Source organism: Podarcis gaigeae (genome assembly GCF_964106915.1).
Source record: "Podarcis gaigeae genome assembly, chromosome: 3".
In the NCBI taxonomy this organism is placed as follows: domain Eukaryota; kingdom Metazoa; phylum Chordata; class Lepidosauria; order Squamata; family Lacertidae; genus Podarcis; species Podarcis gaigeae.
This window is the reverse complement of record NC_139680.1, coordinates 97,042,847-97,061,001: the sequence shown is the minus strand read 5'-3', so window position 1 is coordinate 97,061,001 and position 18,155 is coordinate 97,042,847. Positions and strand designations below refer to the sequence as shown.

The 18,155-nt window shown below is 43.0% G+C and overlaps 2 protein-coding genes across 4 annotated transcripts in view; one reads left to right on the top strand and one right to left on the bottom strand.

Annotated features, from left to right (window-relative positions):
* Nucleotides 1-12,870, bottom strand: part of INTS7 (integrator complex subunit 7) — a 41,258-nt gene extending 28,388 nt beyond the window's left edge. For 2 of the 3 annotated variants that reach the window (XM_083733191.1, XM_083733192.1), the window contains exons 1-7: nucleotides 12,731-12,865; nucleotides 10,833-10,962; nucleotides 10,286-10,432; nucleotides 9,749-9,886; nucleotides 9,107-9,153; nucleotides 8,114-8,313; nucleotides 7,248-7,370 (exon numbers count right to left, since the gene is read on the bottom strand). In XM_083733191.1, coding sequence (XP_083589317.1) covers nucleotides 7,248-7,370; nucleotides 8,114-8,313; nucleotides 9,107-9,153; nucleotides 9,749-9,886; nucleotides 10,286-10,432; nucleotides 10,833-10,962; nucleotides 12,731-12,821 — 876 coding nt within the window. In that variant the 5' untranslated portion in view covers nucleotides 12,822-12,865. Of the gene's footprint in view, nucleotides 1-7,247; nucleotides 7,371-8,113; nucleotides 8,314-9,106; nucleotides 9,154-9,748; nucleotides 9,887-10,285; nucleotides 10,433-10,832; nucleotides 10,963-12,730 lie in introns of all 3 variants that reach the window. The other variant, XM_083733193.1, reaches the window with a different exon arrangement.
* A 323-nt stretch (nucleotides 12,871-13,193) lies between these two features.
* Nucleotides 13,194-18,155, top strand: part of DTL (denticleless E3 ubiquitin protein ligase homolog) — a gene marked incomplete at its 5' end in the record, with an annotated part of 30,887 nt that continues 25,925 nt past the window's right edge. Inside the window, 5 exons of the mRNA XM_083733310.1 lie at nucleotides 13,194-13,380; nucleotides 15,756-15,881; nucleotides 16,364-16,462; nucleotides 16,876-16,937; nucleotides 17,866-17,986. Coding sequence (XP_083589436.1) covers nucleotides 13,194-13,380; nucleotides 15,756-15,881; nucleotides 16,364-16,462; nucleotides 16,876-16,937; nucleotides 17,866-17,986 — 595 coding nt within the window. The remainder of the gene's footprint in view (nucleotides 13,381-15,755; nucleotides 15,882-16,363; nucleotides 16,463-16,875; nucleotides 16,938-17,865; nucleotides 17,987-18,155) is intronic.

The following is an 18,155-nucleotide window of genomic DNA, read 5'->3' as shown; positions in this document are numbered from 1 at the left end:
GCCAAAAGCAGTCACAGACAAATCTGTTCTAATTTTGGCTTTTCAGCAGATAGCGCCTGTGTATTTCAAAGTTTCACCCACCTCCGTGAGAAAGGAAAGCTTTAAGGACAAAATAGAATTCTGAAGACAGTCAGATTTTCAATATGCAGAAAACAAACAAAGTGTTGAGTGTCCAACTAAGGCAAGGGGGAAAGACCAGGTTTGTTTTTGTTTTAAATGGAACTGTGTATGTTACACCCATCAACAGAACCCCTCCAATTCAGTAATGAATTTCCTTGCCATTGCTACACAATGCTCCAGTGCTTAACAGAACTCTCTAAAGAAATTTCATTTGTTCCTTTCATCACAACACGCTGGACAGAAAAAAACACTCAATATTCTGCTAGCCTTTTGGAACACAGAAAAAGAGTTCCATTCATGCACAACCAGAAATTACAGAGAAAACGAAAGTGAAATTTGATTGTGCCTCTAGAGTGTTGAAAACTAAATAAATCACTCAGTTTGCCATTGTCTTCTAAAATAGGTAATCCCATACTACATTGATCTCAGCAGTCAGAATACACCTTATAGGAAAGTTAAATACTTGCAGTCAACTTTCACATTTTCCCACCACTTCCTCTAGTTTTTTATCAGGAACCCACATTATTGACACTTTGCGAGAGTGATATAAATCTTTAGCAATCTTCAGAATAGTGACCAAAGGCAGGAATCCCTCTTTCCGTGTCACAGATACAAAATCAAATTGCCCAGGCCCCACCTTCTTCCCAGATCTATGAGAGCTGGTTATATTTGCTCAGCTTTGAACCCTAGCTCAAATTCAGCACTCAGCAGCACATTCAAATAATAAAGCATGTCATATTCCCACATATTCAGCCTGTATGTTTTCATTTTCTCATGACTCTTTCCTTGTTAACTCTTCATATTAACCAAAATAAAATGAAAATCCAGCTTTCCAAGACTTGCATCAGTATTTGCACTCAGTTCCTTTCTTAAGCTTATTGTTCCAGTGGAAGGCCAGGACAAACTCGTATTAGGCAATAGTATTAATAAAATAATACAAAACATCCATCCATAATATAAAACACTTTGTCAAGTTCCAGAGCGCTAAAACAGCTTCCCTTGTGCATTGCTGATAGCTCCAATTCTAATATTATTTTGCTTTTTTAAAATCCAATTTGCCAACATCCATGATGTAAGAGACAGAAGTTACCACAGAGACCAAGGAACAAGATATAAATTTAAACAAATACAGTTCTATAAAGTGCTAAAAGCCCACATGTTTTGACATTGTTCCCCACCTCGTTCTTCTGGACAGATCTTGAGTAGAATTAGTATGGCTTACATGCAAAACAGTATTAGCAGAACACTTCTGATCAATGACAACTGAAACAAGAGCCAAGTCACACTATACTGTGTCCTGCTCATGGGATCAGGAGCCATCAAAATGTTCTGCAGAATAGAGCAGGAGCACCTGACAGAATTCAATACTGTGAGGAGTGAGGGAGAGCAAAACAGGGTTGTCAGCAAAAGGTGCACCACCAATTATTTCTCTCTCCAGCCTTTGACTTTAGACTGAAAATAGCAGAGATTTAAAATACCACCATCTGTCTGTATCACAACACCTCTTGCTAGAACGTTTCAACGCATCGCTGAGCATGGCTGAAAGGAAGAAAACCGTATTAAAGAACACTGCAGCTGACATGTACCTTTGTTTCACATCATTAGCCATGGAAGAATAGAACAAAATGAAAACAGCGCTCATCTAAACAGGTAGTCTGTCCCAACAAATGCTCTAATGTTTACAAGATGAGAGGCCTACAGATAGAGACTTGGGCGGTTAGTTCAACGCACACGCCAGCTCTTGAACTTGCTGTGCAGATCCCTAGCCGTGACCCCCTCAGTTTCCAAATTTCTTTTATGCAAGCACCACAAAGCTCTCCTTGTCCTTGGGTCCTGTGTAAGGTTGGCCTCCAGCTGAAGGAGAAGGGTGGTAGCTCAGTAGTACAACATTTGCAGAAGGTCCCAAGTTCAATGCTTGGCATTTCCAAGTACAGTGGTACCTCGGGTTAAGTACTTAATTTGTTCCGGAGGTCCGTTCTTAACCTGAAACTGTTCTTAACCTGAAGCACCACTTTAGCTAATGGGGCCTCCCGCTGCCTCTGCGCCGCCAGAGCACGATTTCTGTTCTCATCCTGAAGCAAAGTTCTTAACCTGAGGTACTAATTCTGAGTTAGCGGAGTCTGTAACCAGCGGAGTCTGCTAGCTGTCAGTCAGTGAGGACAATACTGAGCTAGATGGACCAATGGCCTGACTCAGCATAAGGCAGCTTCCTAGGTTAAGCTTCCCCTTTCTTCATTTCCCTCTTAATTTAACTTCAGACTTGGCCTCCTTCATCTGTAGGCCCCACACTACTTGTCAGCTCACTTCTTATTCTGCCCTTGCTGCAGCTACTCTTCTCTGAACTCTCTGTTCTGCAGGTCCTTGGCCTTTTTCAGACAATTTCCAAGCCTTCCTGCTTCCCGGCACCCATGTATCAGTCTCTCCCTCCCCCCCAAAACACACACTTAACACCTTCTGTCTCTAAGCTCCAAGTGGGATTTTTTCTAGCCAAATTGACCTTTTACTTCCTTCACAGAAGATGCTCCAAAGCTCCAGCTTTTTCCTGAATAGTTGTGAACATGCTGTGACAATACAGCAGCTCAGCAGATAGTTTGGGGGGTAGGGTGGGGGCAGCTCACAGACAAGTAAGTGGGAAACAGCCACTTCTAGCTGGCTGCATGTAAAGGATAATTTGGACAACAACAAACTCGCTTCAAATTGTCTAAGCCCCACTATCATTTATGATGTGTCAAGCCATCTGAAGCTGCTGACATGTTTTTGCATGGCTCGCTGCATTTTTTCATTAATTTACCAAATAAGAAAAAGTCAATCTGGAGTAAAAATTTAATCAAAAGCTGCATTTGAAGAAAAAAATTGATTCATTTGTTAACTAGGCAATCCATCAAAACTCTTTATTAAAGATCTGATCAGAATAAAGGTGGAACCAGAACTTACACAGAAACTGACAATTTGTTAAGAGGAGGGTGAAAATTTCCATTCTGAGAAAAATCAATGGCTCAATTGCTGTCCTGTGACAAATTCAGCGATGCACCCATGAATGCATACGTCCTAGGAAGAAAAGGTGGCTAGCTGCATTGCATATTGTGATGCAACTCCGGAATATAGTATGGGAGAGCACTGGGCAAAGCAAATCTGCACCAAAATGAAGAGGAGCTCTGTTGGATCAGGTCAAGGGCCCGCCTACCCCTCAATTTTCACAGTTGCCTACCAGATACACATGAGAAGCCTGCATGAAGGACCCAAATGCAAGTGCCCTCTCCCCACATGCAACTCCCAACAACTGGTATTCAGAAGCATACTGCCTCCATGTCTTGTCCTCCATGATTTTGTCTGAAGCTGTCACTACTTCTTGTAGGAGCAAAACTTAGAATCATAGAATCATAGAGTTGGAAGAGACCACAAGGGCCATCGAGTCCAACCCCCTGCCAAGCAGGAAACACCATCAGAGCACTCCTGACATATGGTTGTCAAGCCTCTGCTTAAAGACCTCCAAAGAAGGAGACTCCACCACACTCCTTGGCAGCAAATTCCACTGTCGAACAGCTCTTACTGTCAGGAAGTTCTTCCTAATGCTTAGGTGGAATCTTCTTTCTTGTAGTTTGGATCCATTGCTCCGTGTCCGCTTCTCTGGAGCAGCAGAAAACAACCTTTCTCCCTCCTCTATGTGACATCCTTTTATATATTTGAACATGGCTATCATATCACCCCTTAACCTCCTCTTCTCCAGGATAAACATGCCCAGCTCCCTTAGCCATTCCTCATAAGGCATTGTTTCCAGGCCTTTGACCATTTTGGTTAATGGTTGCCCTCCTCTGGACACGTTCCAGTTTGTCAGTGTCCTTCTTGAACTGTGGTGCCCAGAACTGGACACAGTACTCCAAGTGAGGTCTGACCAGAGCAGAATACAGTGGCACTATTACTTCCCTTGATCTAGATGCTATACTCCTATTGATGCAGCCCAGAATTGCATTGGCTTTTTTAGCTGCCGCGTCATACTGTTGGCTCATGTCAAATTTGTGGTCAACCAAGACTCCTAGATCCTTTTCACATGTACTGCTCTCAAGCCAGGTGTCACCCATCTTGTATTTGTGCCTCTCATTTTTTTTGCCCAAGTGCAATACTTTACATTTCTCCCTGTTAAAATTCATCTTGTTTGTTTTGGCCCAGTTCTCTAATCTGTCAAGGTCGTTTTGAAGTGTGATCCTGTCCTCTGGGGTGTTAGCCACCCCTCCCAGTTTGGTGTCATCTGCAAATTTGATCAGGATGCCCTTGAGTTCATCATCCAAGTCGTTGATAAAGATGTTGAATAAGACCAGGCCCAAGACAGAACCCTGTGGCACCCCACTAGTCACTCTTCTCCAGGATGAAGAGGAACCATTGATGAGCACCCTTTGGGTTCGGTCAGTCAGCCAGTTACAAATCCACTGAGTGGTAGCATAGTCAAGACCGCATTGTACCAGCTTCTTTACAAGAATATCATGGGGCACCTTGTCAAATGCCTTGCTGAAATCAAGGTAGGCTACATCTACTGCATTCCCTTCATCTACCAGGCTTGTAATTCTGTCAAAAAATGAGATCAGGTTAGTCTGACATGACTTATTTTTCAGAAATCCATGCTGACTATTGGTGACCACAGCATTCCTTTCTAGGTGCTCACAGACTGTTTGCTTAATGATCTGCTCCAGAATCTTCCCTGGTATTGATGTCAGACTGACTGGGCGGTAATTATTTGGGTCCTCTCTTTTCCCCCTTTTGAAAATAGGGACAACATTTGCCCTCCTCCAGTCTACCGGGACTTCGCCTGTTCTCCAGGAATTCTCAAAGATGACTGCCAGTGGTTCTGAGATCACATCTGCCAGTTCTTTTAATACTCTTGGATGCAGTTCATGTGGCCCTGGAGACTTGACTACATCTAAACTAGCCAAGTATTCATGTACTATCTCCTTAGTTATTCTGGGCTGTGTTTTCTCTGCCCACTTCCTCCATGCCATGCTCAAAGTTCTATCATGTCATTTCTCTAAATGCTGCAACCTTTCCTAAGAAGGGAGTTATCCTCCTGATCATCTTGGCTGTCCTTTTCTGAACCTTTCCCAATTGTACAGCTTTTTGAGGCGAGGCTGCCAGAGCCACACATAGGAATCCAAGCGCAGACACACCACAAATCATATTTCCCTGCCCACTTTCTGTACAAGCCCTGCAAATGTTAAGGAACATAACGTCTTAATGACTCAGTGTGAGCAATACGCATCAGAAGGCTCTGACACTGCCCCAGGGAAGCATTTTTAAAGCACTTCTCTATCTTGCAGAATTCAGTTCTGTCAAGGGCTTGCTAGCAGGCCCCAGCCCTAGAATCAAAGGTTTTCTCAAAACAACACAAACAGGCTGGTGCTCCCAAGGAAAGCTTGTAATCTTTATAGAACAATACTCCAGGAAAATACACTGATGTCCTGGGTTCCAGCACTCTAGGAAGGGCAAGGTATCAAGGAAAGCAGGGGTCCAGAGAGCAGGCAAGGATGCCCAACTGAACAAGAATGAATAGCCTGGAGATTTGAGCCTCTGCCCCCTGCCTCACACACACAATGCAAAGGAGCCCTGGTTTCCTAAGACAAAGCAAGCTTGGAGTCCCCTAATGTCCAAGCAACCAATCACCAGAATCCTCACAAATTCTCATTTCATTTCTTCCAAGTAAACCTTTCCCGGCAGAAATGGTTTTCCAAAAAGTTCCATCCTAGCAGGTTTCTGTATCTCTCTACTCTTTCTATTACTGCTATCTGACCGTCCTTGTTCATATTTTTGGCACGTACGGGTAATCAACATACAAAGAAGGATAGAAGCAGGGCAAAGGCACCAAATCACACGTCTTCCTCTTGTATTTTACTAATGCCGTGGGCTGCTTGTGGAGACTCCCATCAAAAGGTGGGACACAAATTAACACCAAAGTCAAAGTGCATTTCTGGTAACACTTGTACTCCTGAAACCAGTTATGGCTGGCTAAGGCTAAAAGGCTGTTTTTAATCTGCTATAAAGGTACAGATGGCTGAGTGGCAAGTGGATGGTGATCTGTGGGTGGCTTACTCTAGACTGCCTACAAATTCCTAATGATTGATTTATTATTTTTATTTAATATTTATTGGCCCCTTTTATATAACTTCCCCATAACAGGAGCTCTCTGAATGACTCACAAAGCAACAGACAGAGAAGCAAATACTAAGGTACAATACAATAAAAACCATACATTTAAAAAACTGGAGCCTAACATAAACTCAATATACTGTTACGGAAGATTGGCCTATTACGTGCTTGAAAAATGACCTTGGTGAATGTGGCCCTCCAGATGTTACTGGGTTCAAAACTGAAGAAGTGTGCATGCACACGAAAGTTCATACCAATAACAAACTTAGTTGGTCTCTAACATGCTACTGGAAGGATTTTTTTTTTTGGGGGGGGGGTTCAAAACAGTCCCACTCAACATGGTCAGGGATGGAGAGAGCCATAGGCCAGCAACATTTGGAAACCTCATCACCTTGTTCCTCAATCCTTGCACAGAGCTTCTCTACCTTAGCACCTGAGGAGTGTGATGAAGAGTCACCACTTTATGAGAGATGCTACAGGGTATAGGAACAGTGCTGGGAGGTTTCTCCAAGCAGAATGTGAGAAGCTTCTTCTATAGCAGTGTGGTGTAGTGATTAAGAGCGGTGGACTCGTAATCTGGTGAACCGGGTTCGTGTCTCTGCTCCGCCACATGCAGCTACTGGGTGACCTTGGGCCAGTCACACTTCAAATAAGTCATACTTCTCTCAGCCCCACTCACCTCACAGAGTGTTTGTTGTGGGGGAGGAAGGGAAAGGAGAATGTTAGCCGCTTTGAGACTCCTTCAGGTAGTGATAAAGTGATAAAGCGGGGTATCAAATCCAAACTCCTCCTCTTCTACTACTTATAAAACATGGTGGGTAAATCAGCTCTTAAACAAAAAGTTACATCTCTAAAATGATGAACAGAGACCTACATCTGGAGTGTGATGCTAAGCAGATCTACTTGAAAGTCAACAACAAAGAGTTCAACAGGTCTTATCTGAAAGAAGGCCTAGTGGTTCAGTTCCAAAACAAGCATGATAGCGTTTACACTACCTGAATATTGTCTCTGCTCCATGTATGTGGGGTTTTATTTGCAAGTAACTTTAGATCTTGAATAGCAAGCCTCTTCACAGCCTCTCTTGGGTCATTCTTCAAGTATTGCAATAAGAGCTGTATCTGTAAGAAAGCGAGTTTTAGATGAAACTACTTTTGACTACTTTCTTGTATTTCTCAACATGCATGCAAGTACAAACAAATAAAAAGAGAAGCCTGAACATGAAGGGTTGATTCTGAGTCTCTCCACTGATGGAAAGCTCCTTGATTCAGCAGAGGCTTCAATTAACCAAAAGGAAGAGATTTTTCATAAATTCCCACTCTCTCTTGCAGTTCCTTGCACCATCAACGTATTGTTCCAAAAGATGACTTGCATAAGCAAGGGAGAGTAAAAGAAAGAAGGGCAAATAAATGAAAATCACCTCCACTTTCCCACCAACGGAAGCCTCTGCTGGATCAAATAGCTTTCTGGCCTGGGCACATATGGATATAACCTTAAAGCTTTAAGAAACTTCAACAAGCAATCGAAATTTTTAATTACATACAGCTTTTGATGCCTCTGTAGATTTAACTCACCATGATACCATTTAAGCGGACAGGATCTGGATATTTTGCAATCTTGCACAAATGAAGTATGGACACAAAATGTGGTACAGACCTTGGGTTACCTAAAAATCTTAGTTTACATATTCCCCCCCTAAAAATTAAAAAAACACAATTTGCCAGTTCTTACGACTTCCGAAGATAGGCTTGAAATATTTAGGAAAGGCCTGATGAAGCCTATGAAGTCTTGCTGAATAAGATCCCTTCAACTGAACCATGACAATTTTACTTGAGTACACTAAGCACTTCAAAGAAAATATTACCTGCTTGGGAATGTCAACCAAAGAGGAGGCAGCAAGCAAGGTAAAGGTGTGTAAAGTAACAATGACCATCTTGGTAGAAGGGTAGGATGTCACCAGCTGCTGGAGTAACTGGCGGGCACTGGAGGCCAGGCTGGCATCATGATGCATATGCTGCAGGATGGGGATCAACTTCAGCTTCAAGTCTACAGGAGTGGCTAAACCTAGTACATGAAAAGAAAAATACCTTTCAGGGTGACATGTGGTGCGCCCATGATAAAATGTGAATATTGAGAGCTGTGGGGCAAATAAAAATAATATGACTAATTTCAGTACTAGAGTCACAGAACAAGGACCATGCAGCTGGATGATGATGATGATGATTTTAAAAAATCCCTTCTACTCCACTTGAAATTTAGACCATAAGCTCCTCAATGTGCAGACCTGTCATTTTTGCTTATGGCACTCTACCACACACCATGGACACAGATATCACTTCATATAGCACTAACAAATAATACAAATACTTAAGTGTGAAATTAAATACTAGACTCATCTAGTCAATTTAAAAAAGACAATATCCAATGCTAGTAGTATTCAAGTTCAAATCAGCTTAGCATCTTGCTGCTTTCCCACATAGCTACCAACATAATATAACCAACATTTTAAAAACAAATGAAAATGTCAAAGAAAGTTTCTATTGTATAGCACCACCTTCTAAAATAAAGCACTACGCTTTCAACAGATAACATTAAAAACACTGCACGCCAGATCAAAATAAAATCCAACCCTATGGAAAGAAGACAGAAAAAGCATTCTTAACACCAAGTATTGAAATTGAGCATCAAATGCAGGGGCAACTGAATGCAGGGAAACTTCCAACAACTAAAAAGATTCACTTTTTTAAAAGAAAAGAACGGTTAGTTCAAAAGAATAGTTACTTAAGATACAATAGCCTTTAACAAAATCAAAATCTTTTTATTGCTTTTCATTATTTGTTGGATAAAATGTCCATACCTTGAATCATTTCACTGATTTTGTTACAAATCCCTCCAGCAAAATCTCTGTCAAGAACAAGAAGGGGAAGCAGGATAAATCAGTCATACAACCTGAACAAACTACAGAAACCAACTCCCACATCTGGGTAAGCAAAATGAATGTGAAATGTACACATACAGAGAAGTTGCAGGTGAAAGCAAGAGTTGCACAATGGTTGAAAAATGAACAGCATAATTGTATGCAGCACAAACCTATACAACACAAATAAGTTAAACTAAGTTCAGTAGGAATTGCTTCCAGCTACATGTGCACAGAATTGCAGCCTGAGCTACAAACCAGGAGGCCCCTAGTTTATATTTTGGCCCCTTCCTGAACTCACTATTTATTAATTTTCTTAATATATACTCCTCTTCATCATCTGAGCTCTCAGGGTAATGAAATAAAAATCTTTTAAAACCATGAAAATGTATAAATCACTAAACTGGTGATCTGAGGCAGACTCGGCTGCCCTCCCATCAACAAGATGGGGGAAATAATACTGACCTACCTGATAGGACTGCTGTAAAGATTACTAAGAGAATAAAAGCAAAACATTATGCAATTGAAAAGTACTGCCTGAACATTCAGGAAAGATGGAATTACACCAGATGTTCCACTTACTTGGACTGGGCAGAAAAATTAGCTGCAGCAAAGATAGCAGCTTCAACCTCTACATTGTCATGTGAGTCCAAGCTCTGACGAATACTGTGATGTGCATTCTTCCTTTCTGGAATTATGGATGCCATACTGCCTAACATCCTGGAAAATAAAACAGAGGGACTGAACCTGCTATAAAGGAGGAGGATGCCTACAAGATAAATCTGCAGTCACCCAGGTAGTGTTTTGTAAAGATGAAAGAAAATGTGAACATTCCATTCTATGCATGACAAACAAGATAAATTCAAGACTTGGGCAGATAGAACTCAGTGAAAGAACACATCTGTGAAGGAAGTCCCTAGTTCACTCCCTAGCAGAGATGGGGGGAAAAACCCTAAAGATATTTTAGCAGCCAGAATAAATAGTACTGGGCTACACAAACCAATATCCTCACTCGGTATAAGGCAACTTCCTATGTACATTGGCCCTGCATTTACTGCATTGACAGTACTCTGAAGAATATAGCATTTGGGCAGGTTCTTGCTCATGAAACATGCATACCTGAGTGTGATCGCTCTAGCAACTGGATCATTGCTGTGAATAACCGAGAAAACTCTTTTCACAAACTCGTCCACATTCAGGATTTTTTCCAAATGCTTCTCACTCTGCTGAGTAACTTTCAAAACACACAGCCGCAGGAAGTTGTTTCTGTTTTAAAATAAATTTTATTTATTTACCTACAACATTTGTACCCTACCTTTCTTAGAAAGGTCTAAGGCAGTTAGCAGTTCATAAATACAAACAATGTAACAATATCAAATATTTACAACATAAAATTTAAAGGCCCAGAAGTGGCAAAATAAAACATGCAACAGGAAAGAAGATCAAGAAGAATGGGGAAAAGAACACTAAATCCACTACGGGCATCTTTGAGACATGCAAGAGGACCCCCTTACTGACCAAGCAACATTCATATGGGAGATAGTGGTAATTCAGGTATCTTAAAACCAAACCATAAAAGGGCTTTAAAGAGTCATCGCCAGTACTTTGAATTGAAAACACCAGTTTCTTGAACACTAAGAATTGGGAACAAACCAATTTTACTTACCCCACTCTGAAAACATCAGCTAGCTTTAAAAATGCTGAGTTAATTAGAATTGGGAATGGGTATTTCTGAAAGAGTCTGGGAAAACGTACAACTGCTTCACACTGCTCCCCCAGTTTGCCAGATCGGAGACCTGTGACAAATAAGAATACCACCATAGCAGTTAAAAACTCTGGTCTTTTAAAAACTGAAGCAAACTGACATGCAATATAAAAGCAGCTTTCCTAGACTGAACCAAAGTACCCACCTAGTCCAGACACGGTACCTATTGGAAGCCTACTAGCAAGAAACAGGCACAATACTGCTCTCCAAGCTCGTGTTCCACAACTGCCTCTTAAGCTTGAAGAAGTATTAAAAATGGCTTCTTAATTAAATTTATTTATATCCTACCCTTCCTCCTAACAGAGCCTAGTAGCCACTGAAAACTGTGCCCTCCATAAATTTGTCTAATCTGCTTTTAAAGCCATCTAAGATGCTGGCCATAAAAATACTGTGTGGATGTCAATTCTGAACCTTAACAATCTACCATGTGAAGTACTTTGATGGGGGGGGGGGGATTCACTGAACGAACATTGACAGTGGGAGCCCTGAGCAAGGGTTTCCACTTAAGCAACAGGGCTTTCCCCACCACCATCCCTTGCCCCCTCCCCATATTGGCTTGGGAGGCTGTTGGGAAACCCTCAAAACAGAGCAGGGGGAGGAAGGTAACATTCCATCTAGCACACCGGTATGCCTGTGCAGACGTAACAGCTGTCATAGTTCAACAACAAATTCCACTGGGCGACTGTGTTATCTGTGAAATGGAGTTCTGTAGCCATGGAACAAGCAGGCATCTCGTTCATGGCATGTGGACACAGTGCATTAGCTGGGCTGAAGAAATACAAGATTCGGTTCGGATAATTAGTCTTGGGTGCCTTATCTGTAGATGGCTAAGCAGCTGAAACCTTGATTGTTACAATGCGGGTGGCAACTCCACTTACACAACCGCTACACATCTAAGTCTGTGTAAAATTTTGCCATGGAGTGTACCAAGGTTGATTATCCCACACGTAATGGGCTATCATAAAATACGTTATAATAAAACTGTTGCAGCTTAAGGTGCCACAATAGAAGGTAAAGGTACCCCTGCCCGTACGGGCCAGTCTTGCCAGACTCTGGGGTTGTGCGCCCATCTCACTCAAGAGGCCAGGGGCCAGCGCTGTCCGGAGACACTTCCGGGTCACGTGGCCAGCGTGACATCGCTGCTCTGGCGAGCCAGAGCCGCACACGGAAACGCCGTTTACCTTCCCGCTGGTAAGCGGTCCCTATTTATCTACTTGCACCCGGAGGTGCTTTCGAACTGCTAGGTTGGCAGGCGCTGGGACCAAGCAGCGGGAGCGCACCCCGCCGCAGGGATTCGAACCGCCGACCTTTCGATCGGCAAGTCCTAGGCGCTGAGGCTTTAACCCACAGCGCCACCTGCGTCCCAAGGTGCCACAATACAAAGCTGCAATCTCACACAATATTTTAATTGTTGTATTTTAATCTTGTTTTTAAGTTGTATTCTTTCAACTTGTTTTTATTATTGCTTGTTAGCCGCCCTGAGCCCGGCCTTGGCTGGGGAGGGCGGGGTATAAATTATTATTATTATTATTATTATTAGTCTGACGCACTGAACTCCACGGGCCTTACTTCTGCACAGGCGTGCATAGGATGACACTGTGAAACGGAGAACAACAAGTCTCTCTGTTGCTTTTATCGTCTCACACATCCCCATGCATGGCTTGTGGCACCGTCTAAACACAACCTTAATCCGCCTTCAAACTCCCCACCGTCCATCAAAAGGGGCGGGACTTCCTCACGCCTCTATCGGCGCATGCGCACATCTCGCTCGGCGGCGGGGCTGCCGTTCCTCGACTTACCTTTATCCAGCTCCATGAGGGCGGAGTTGGCGTCCAACTCCTGCTCCCCGTAGCCGGCATCGGCGAGGAAGGATTTGGAAGCAGAGGCCATGGCAGCCAAGGCCCGGAGGGGACGGGGAGGAGGGCACTTATCCACCACACAGACGCGCACACGCGCTTAACTTCCCTCTTCCCAGTGTTTAACGGCCATTCACCGCGCATGTGCAGACGCCGGACTGTCAGCTGCGCTTGCGCGGTGGAACCTCCCCTCCGCTATTCTAGTGCGCACGCGTGTCGTAGTCGCGCTCCCTTTGCGGTCGAATGAAACGTGAGTTTGCGGGACGCTGTCGCGCATGCGTGTTGATGGAAGAGAACTGCCTGTTACAATTTCATAGCCGGCGGGAGGCGTGGCCTCACCATTGCCGGTGGGAAAGGAGAAGCCAATGGCGAGCAGGAGGCGGGGTCTATTCCTCTGCGCTGTCCAATGGCTACGCGCGAGGCGACTTTGGCGCGTACTTTGGGCTGGCGGGAGATAGCGTCGCGAAGCAGGAGGCCGGCCGCTCATTGCTCCCGGTGGTCGTTGCGCGGGGAAAAGGCAGGAGTGTGCGCTGCGGCCGTCGTTACCATGTTGTGCCGTTCTCTCGTTCGCCGCTGCCAGGCTGGGCCGCAGGGTGAGTATCTGAGGCAACGTCTCCCTCTGCGCCACTTCACCAGCGCTCCAGTCATGGCGGGGGGGGGGGGAGATACAGCCCCTTTCTTCACCCCTCACCCTAACTTTGGCCAAACCACGCGCTTCCCCTTTGCAGAAAGCGGGTCAGGCCCCTTCTGCGTCACTTTTAATTCGAGTGCTGCCTTGAGCCCCCCCCCCTTTTAATTGGGGCTACCTCATGAAGACGGTTGGGAAACGTCAGTTGGGGCAGAATTCAACGGCCAGGTTGCTCACCAGGACAACTGGAGCAAATTACAGTGGTACCTCGGGTTACATACGCTTCAGGTTACATATGCTTCAGGTTACAGACTCCGCTAACCCAGAACTAGTGCTTCAGGTTAAGAAATTTGCTTCAGCATAAGACCAGAAATCATGCTCCGGCGGCGTGGCAGCAGCAGGAGGCCCCATTAGCTAAAGTGGTGCTTCAGGTTAAGAACAGTTTTAGGTTAAGAATGGACCTCCAGAACGAATTAAGTATTTAACCCGAGGTGCCACTGTACAGTGGTACCTCAGGTTAAGAACTTAATCCCAGGTTGCTCACCAGGGCAAGACAACTGGAGCAAATTACAGTGGTACCTCAGGTTAAGAACTTAATTTGTTCTGGAGGTCTGTTCTTAACCTGAGGTACCACTTTAGCTAATGGGGCCTCCCGCTGCCGCACGATTTCTGTTCTCATCCTGAAGCAAAGTTCTTAACCTGAGGTACTATTTCTAAGTTAGCGGAGTCTGTAACCTGAAGCGCATGTAACCCGAGGTACCACTGTACACCAAGCCTGTGCCGACAGCCACTGGCTGCCAGTTTTGGTGTCCAGTTCAAGGTGCGGGTTTGAACTCTGAAGCCTCAGGACTGCCTCTCCATATGAGCCAACCAGGACCCTACAGTCATTCGGGTGCCTCCTCTGCGAGAGGATCTGAGGGTGGCAACACAAGAACGGGCCTTTTCTGTGGTGGCTCCCCATTTGTGGAATGCTCTCTCCAGGGACGCTCGCCTGGTGCCTTCACTACATGTCCTTAGGCACCAGGCAAAAACATTCCTTTTCTCCCAGGCCTTTGGCTAATTAAACAACCAGTGGCCTTTTAAATGTTCTTGTTATTTGTTTATTTATTTTATGAGTTTTCATGTATTTTTTATGCTGTAAACCACCCTGTAATCTTTGGATGAAGGGCAGTGTATCAATTTAATAAATAAGTTGTATCCATTTTTAATTCCACATTTTCTCCAAAGGACTCTTATACTTTATGTCATACAGGGCAAGCCTTGCCACAAGATCACCCAGTGAGCGTCAAAACTAAGCAGGGGAATCTGCTCTTAACATGCAGCGCTCCTGATTCCTCATCTCCCCTCCCCCTCCACTATTTCACTCCAGACAACAGTTTAACCGATCTTGGGGTGTCCAGTATCAGAAATCAATCAGTGGAGATATTAAATAATAAATAAAAGAAGCAGTAAAATACAATTAACAATCAAGACACTTATTTAATGTCGACATGCCATGGACCATCTGAATGATGCTCAGAACCAGTGAAATAGTAGATTTGAGGACAACATAAATGTCAGCTGCAGTTTTATAAACTTGTTTGCAGAGTTTTTGGTACAGTGGTACCTCACAAGACGAAATTAATTCGTTCTGCGAGTTTTTTCGTCTTGTGAAGCACGAATTCCCTGGGTATTAATGGTTTTAAGAAAAAGGAAAAAAAACTCGCAAGACGTTTTCGTCTTGCGAAGCAAGCCCATAGGGAAATTCGTATTGCGAAGCAACTCAAAAAATGAAAAACTCTTTCGTCTTGCGAGTTTTTCGTCTTGCGAGATTTTCGTCTTGCGAGGAATTCGTCTTGCGAGATACCACTGTACTTACCTTCACCATTCAAAATCGTCAGGCATTTTGCACATGGCTATCAGCCACTTACTAACAAGCTACTAACGTGTTTGACCAAAATGTGGGAGACAGTGGAAGATAGAAGTGCCTGGCATGCTTTGGTCAATGGGGTCACGAAGAGTCGGACTCAGCTAAACAGCAATAGTCGGCCACTTGTGACCAAGTGAAGATGCCTGGGTGCCAGAATGTCATCTGACATCTCCATCTGGGGTGCATGCCTGGGGATCCTTGGATCTTGACTGTTTTCAATTCTTTGCTGTAGAATTCTATCCATTATATTTTATCTGCAGAATTAATTTCAGGAACCAGCAAATTGTATTGAAAAATATAATTTTCAAGCTACCTGGTAACTAGGCATTCCGTTTTGGCAACTGTAACCTGGTTTAAGGAGCCATTTGGCTCCTACCTTGTATATCTGAGTTTCAAACACTGCTTATCTTTACAAAAATCATTTTTCCCAGGTCTTCCACCAAGGTTTTCCTTAAACCACCTTTTGGAGTGCTATCGGTGTACTAAAGGAGATGAACATGCTTCATATGGAGAAACAGGAATGCCCGTTCCTCCTTTTGGCTGCACCTTTTCAACAGGTATGGGGGAATTTTATCTGTAAACATTGCAGTGTGGCAGAAAAGGGCAACGAAAATGGTCAAGGCCTAGAACAACAACTCTGTGAAGAAAGGTTATACTGTAATCTTTGGGCCTTTCATATAAACCTGCAGAGACTATATTTATTATTTATTTATTGTTAAACTTATATCCCATTCTACCTCCCATATGAACCCAAGGTGGTAAAACAACTAGCAATAAAAACATGTTTATAACAATTCCAGTTCAGATGCACACCAGTCATTATGATTGCTTATTTATAGAAGTATATCTATGCTGCCATATAATAAAATAACAGGGCTGTGATACAGTATTTTATATATGTTCTTACTTTAGTTCTGTGCTTACTTAACATTTTTATCCTGACATTTTGTGCTGTTAGATTGGACCCTCTTTAGTGGAGTGTTATCCAAAGCATTTTTTAAAATGTTTTCAAACGTACAAATACTGCTTTGTTTTACAGCTCCAGATGTGCAGCATGTACTTGCCGTTGCAAATGAAGAAGGATTTGTTAGGCTCTATGACACCCATACACGAAAAAGTAACAAGGGGATTTTTAGAGGTAAAAGGGAAACCTTGATGGGAACTATGAGCTGAATTAGTTGATAAAGGCAGTAAACAAAAAAAGTTTTGACTGATTAAATAATTGGCAGTTATTGGGAACAAGAACTTCAGTATTTAAAAAGTAGCATAGTATACCTTTCATTGTAATTCTTATGTCTGCTTCCATTACTTCTTTCTTACTTGGTTGATGGCAAGTCAAAACTTGAGAGGATGATTAGTTCCTTGCCACCTCCTTCATACAGTATATGCATTGCTCTGTGCTTGGGGTTTCTTCCTGCTAACTGCTCTACCACAGAGGAAGTTGTGTTTGTATGAAAGTTATGTGCACACAATACAGTAAATTGTAGTTGTTTCAGTGTTTTTCAACAGCTGTTTGTTAGGAACTAACACAGGCTTTTATTTTCCCAATAGAGTGGCAGGCTCACTCAAATGCTGTTTTTGATCTTGCTTGGGTGCCTGGAGAACATAAAATTGTGAGTAAGCTAAAACTATCCCTTCCTTATTTGGCCCTTTACAAATTCCGTCACAAATTCCAGTGTTCTTTCCATCTCTTCTATGATAAGATCACTAGCAGACCCAGTAACCTCACTCATTCTTGCAAAAGTTGGTTTACCTGATATGCAGGTAAATCATTGTGTTCTGTTATTTCATAGGCCAAAGGAGGCAATCAATCTATTAAAGAATTGTCCACAAGTGGATTCTTAAAGATGGAAATGTACAGAAGGATGGCCATTAGTAGGGAGCATTTTTAACCTTTTGGATATCTGCTGACCTTGTTAGCCATTCTTTTAAAAAATGTAAATGGACAGTATCCATGAATGAATCCGATTCTGTATCTTGCAGTTTACCTAAAATTCATGATTGATTCTCTGTTTACAGAATGCCTTTACAGTAGTTTAGATCCCATGCTTTGACCCAGCAGCTGCATATAAAATTTACAACTTATAATGTATGTTTGTTTTATAATGTATGTTTGTTTTACACAGTGCATTCAGTACCATTCAGAGCAGAATCGCTGAAATTTACATAACTAACTTAGGTCTAGTAATTGCAATGGATCTTCTCTGAGTAGAACTTAGTTGGCTACAACTCCAAAAATTGGGGCCTGGTTATTTGTGGTTCTGTTACCTTTGAAACTTCCACTTTCATATCTGAGTCATATTGTTGCTGCCACCTTCTAAGGCTGCAATCATATGCAGACTTGGGAGTAAGTCCCTTTGAACTCGCTGGAGTAAACACCCATAGGTTTGCACTGAGAGTGTCAAGAGTGTCTTTTATGCTGAAAGGAAACATGTTTTACCTTCAAAAGCTCATGCCAATACAAGCTATAGTCTTGGAGGGCAACAGGACTCTGCCTTTCTTTTTTTTTACTACAACTAGCTAACTTCTTTATCTTTTAAGGTTACCGCTTCAGGAGACCAAACTGCAAAAGTCTGGGATGTACGGACTAGTGAGCTACTGGGAGTCTGCAAAGGGCACCAGTGCAGCCTCAAGTCGGTTGCTTTCTCTAAATTTGAAAGGGGTAAATATTCCTATTTTATATTTCAGTGTATCTCGCTACTTTTGAGGTCATCTGCTAATTGACCCTGTTAACTGGAAATGCCAGTAAATGAGCCTGAGACTTGCTTCATGCAAAGTTTGCTTTCTGCCACTGAGTTACAGTCTTTCTATAGATTTATCACAGGTTTTTA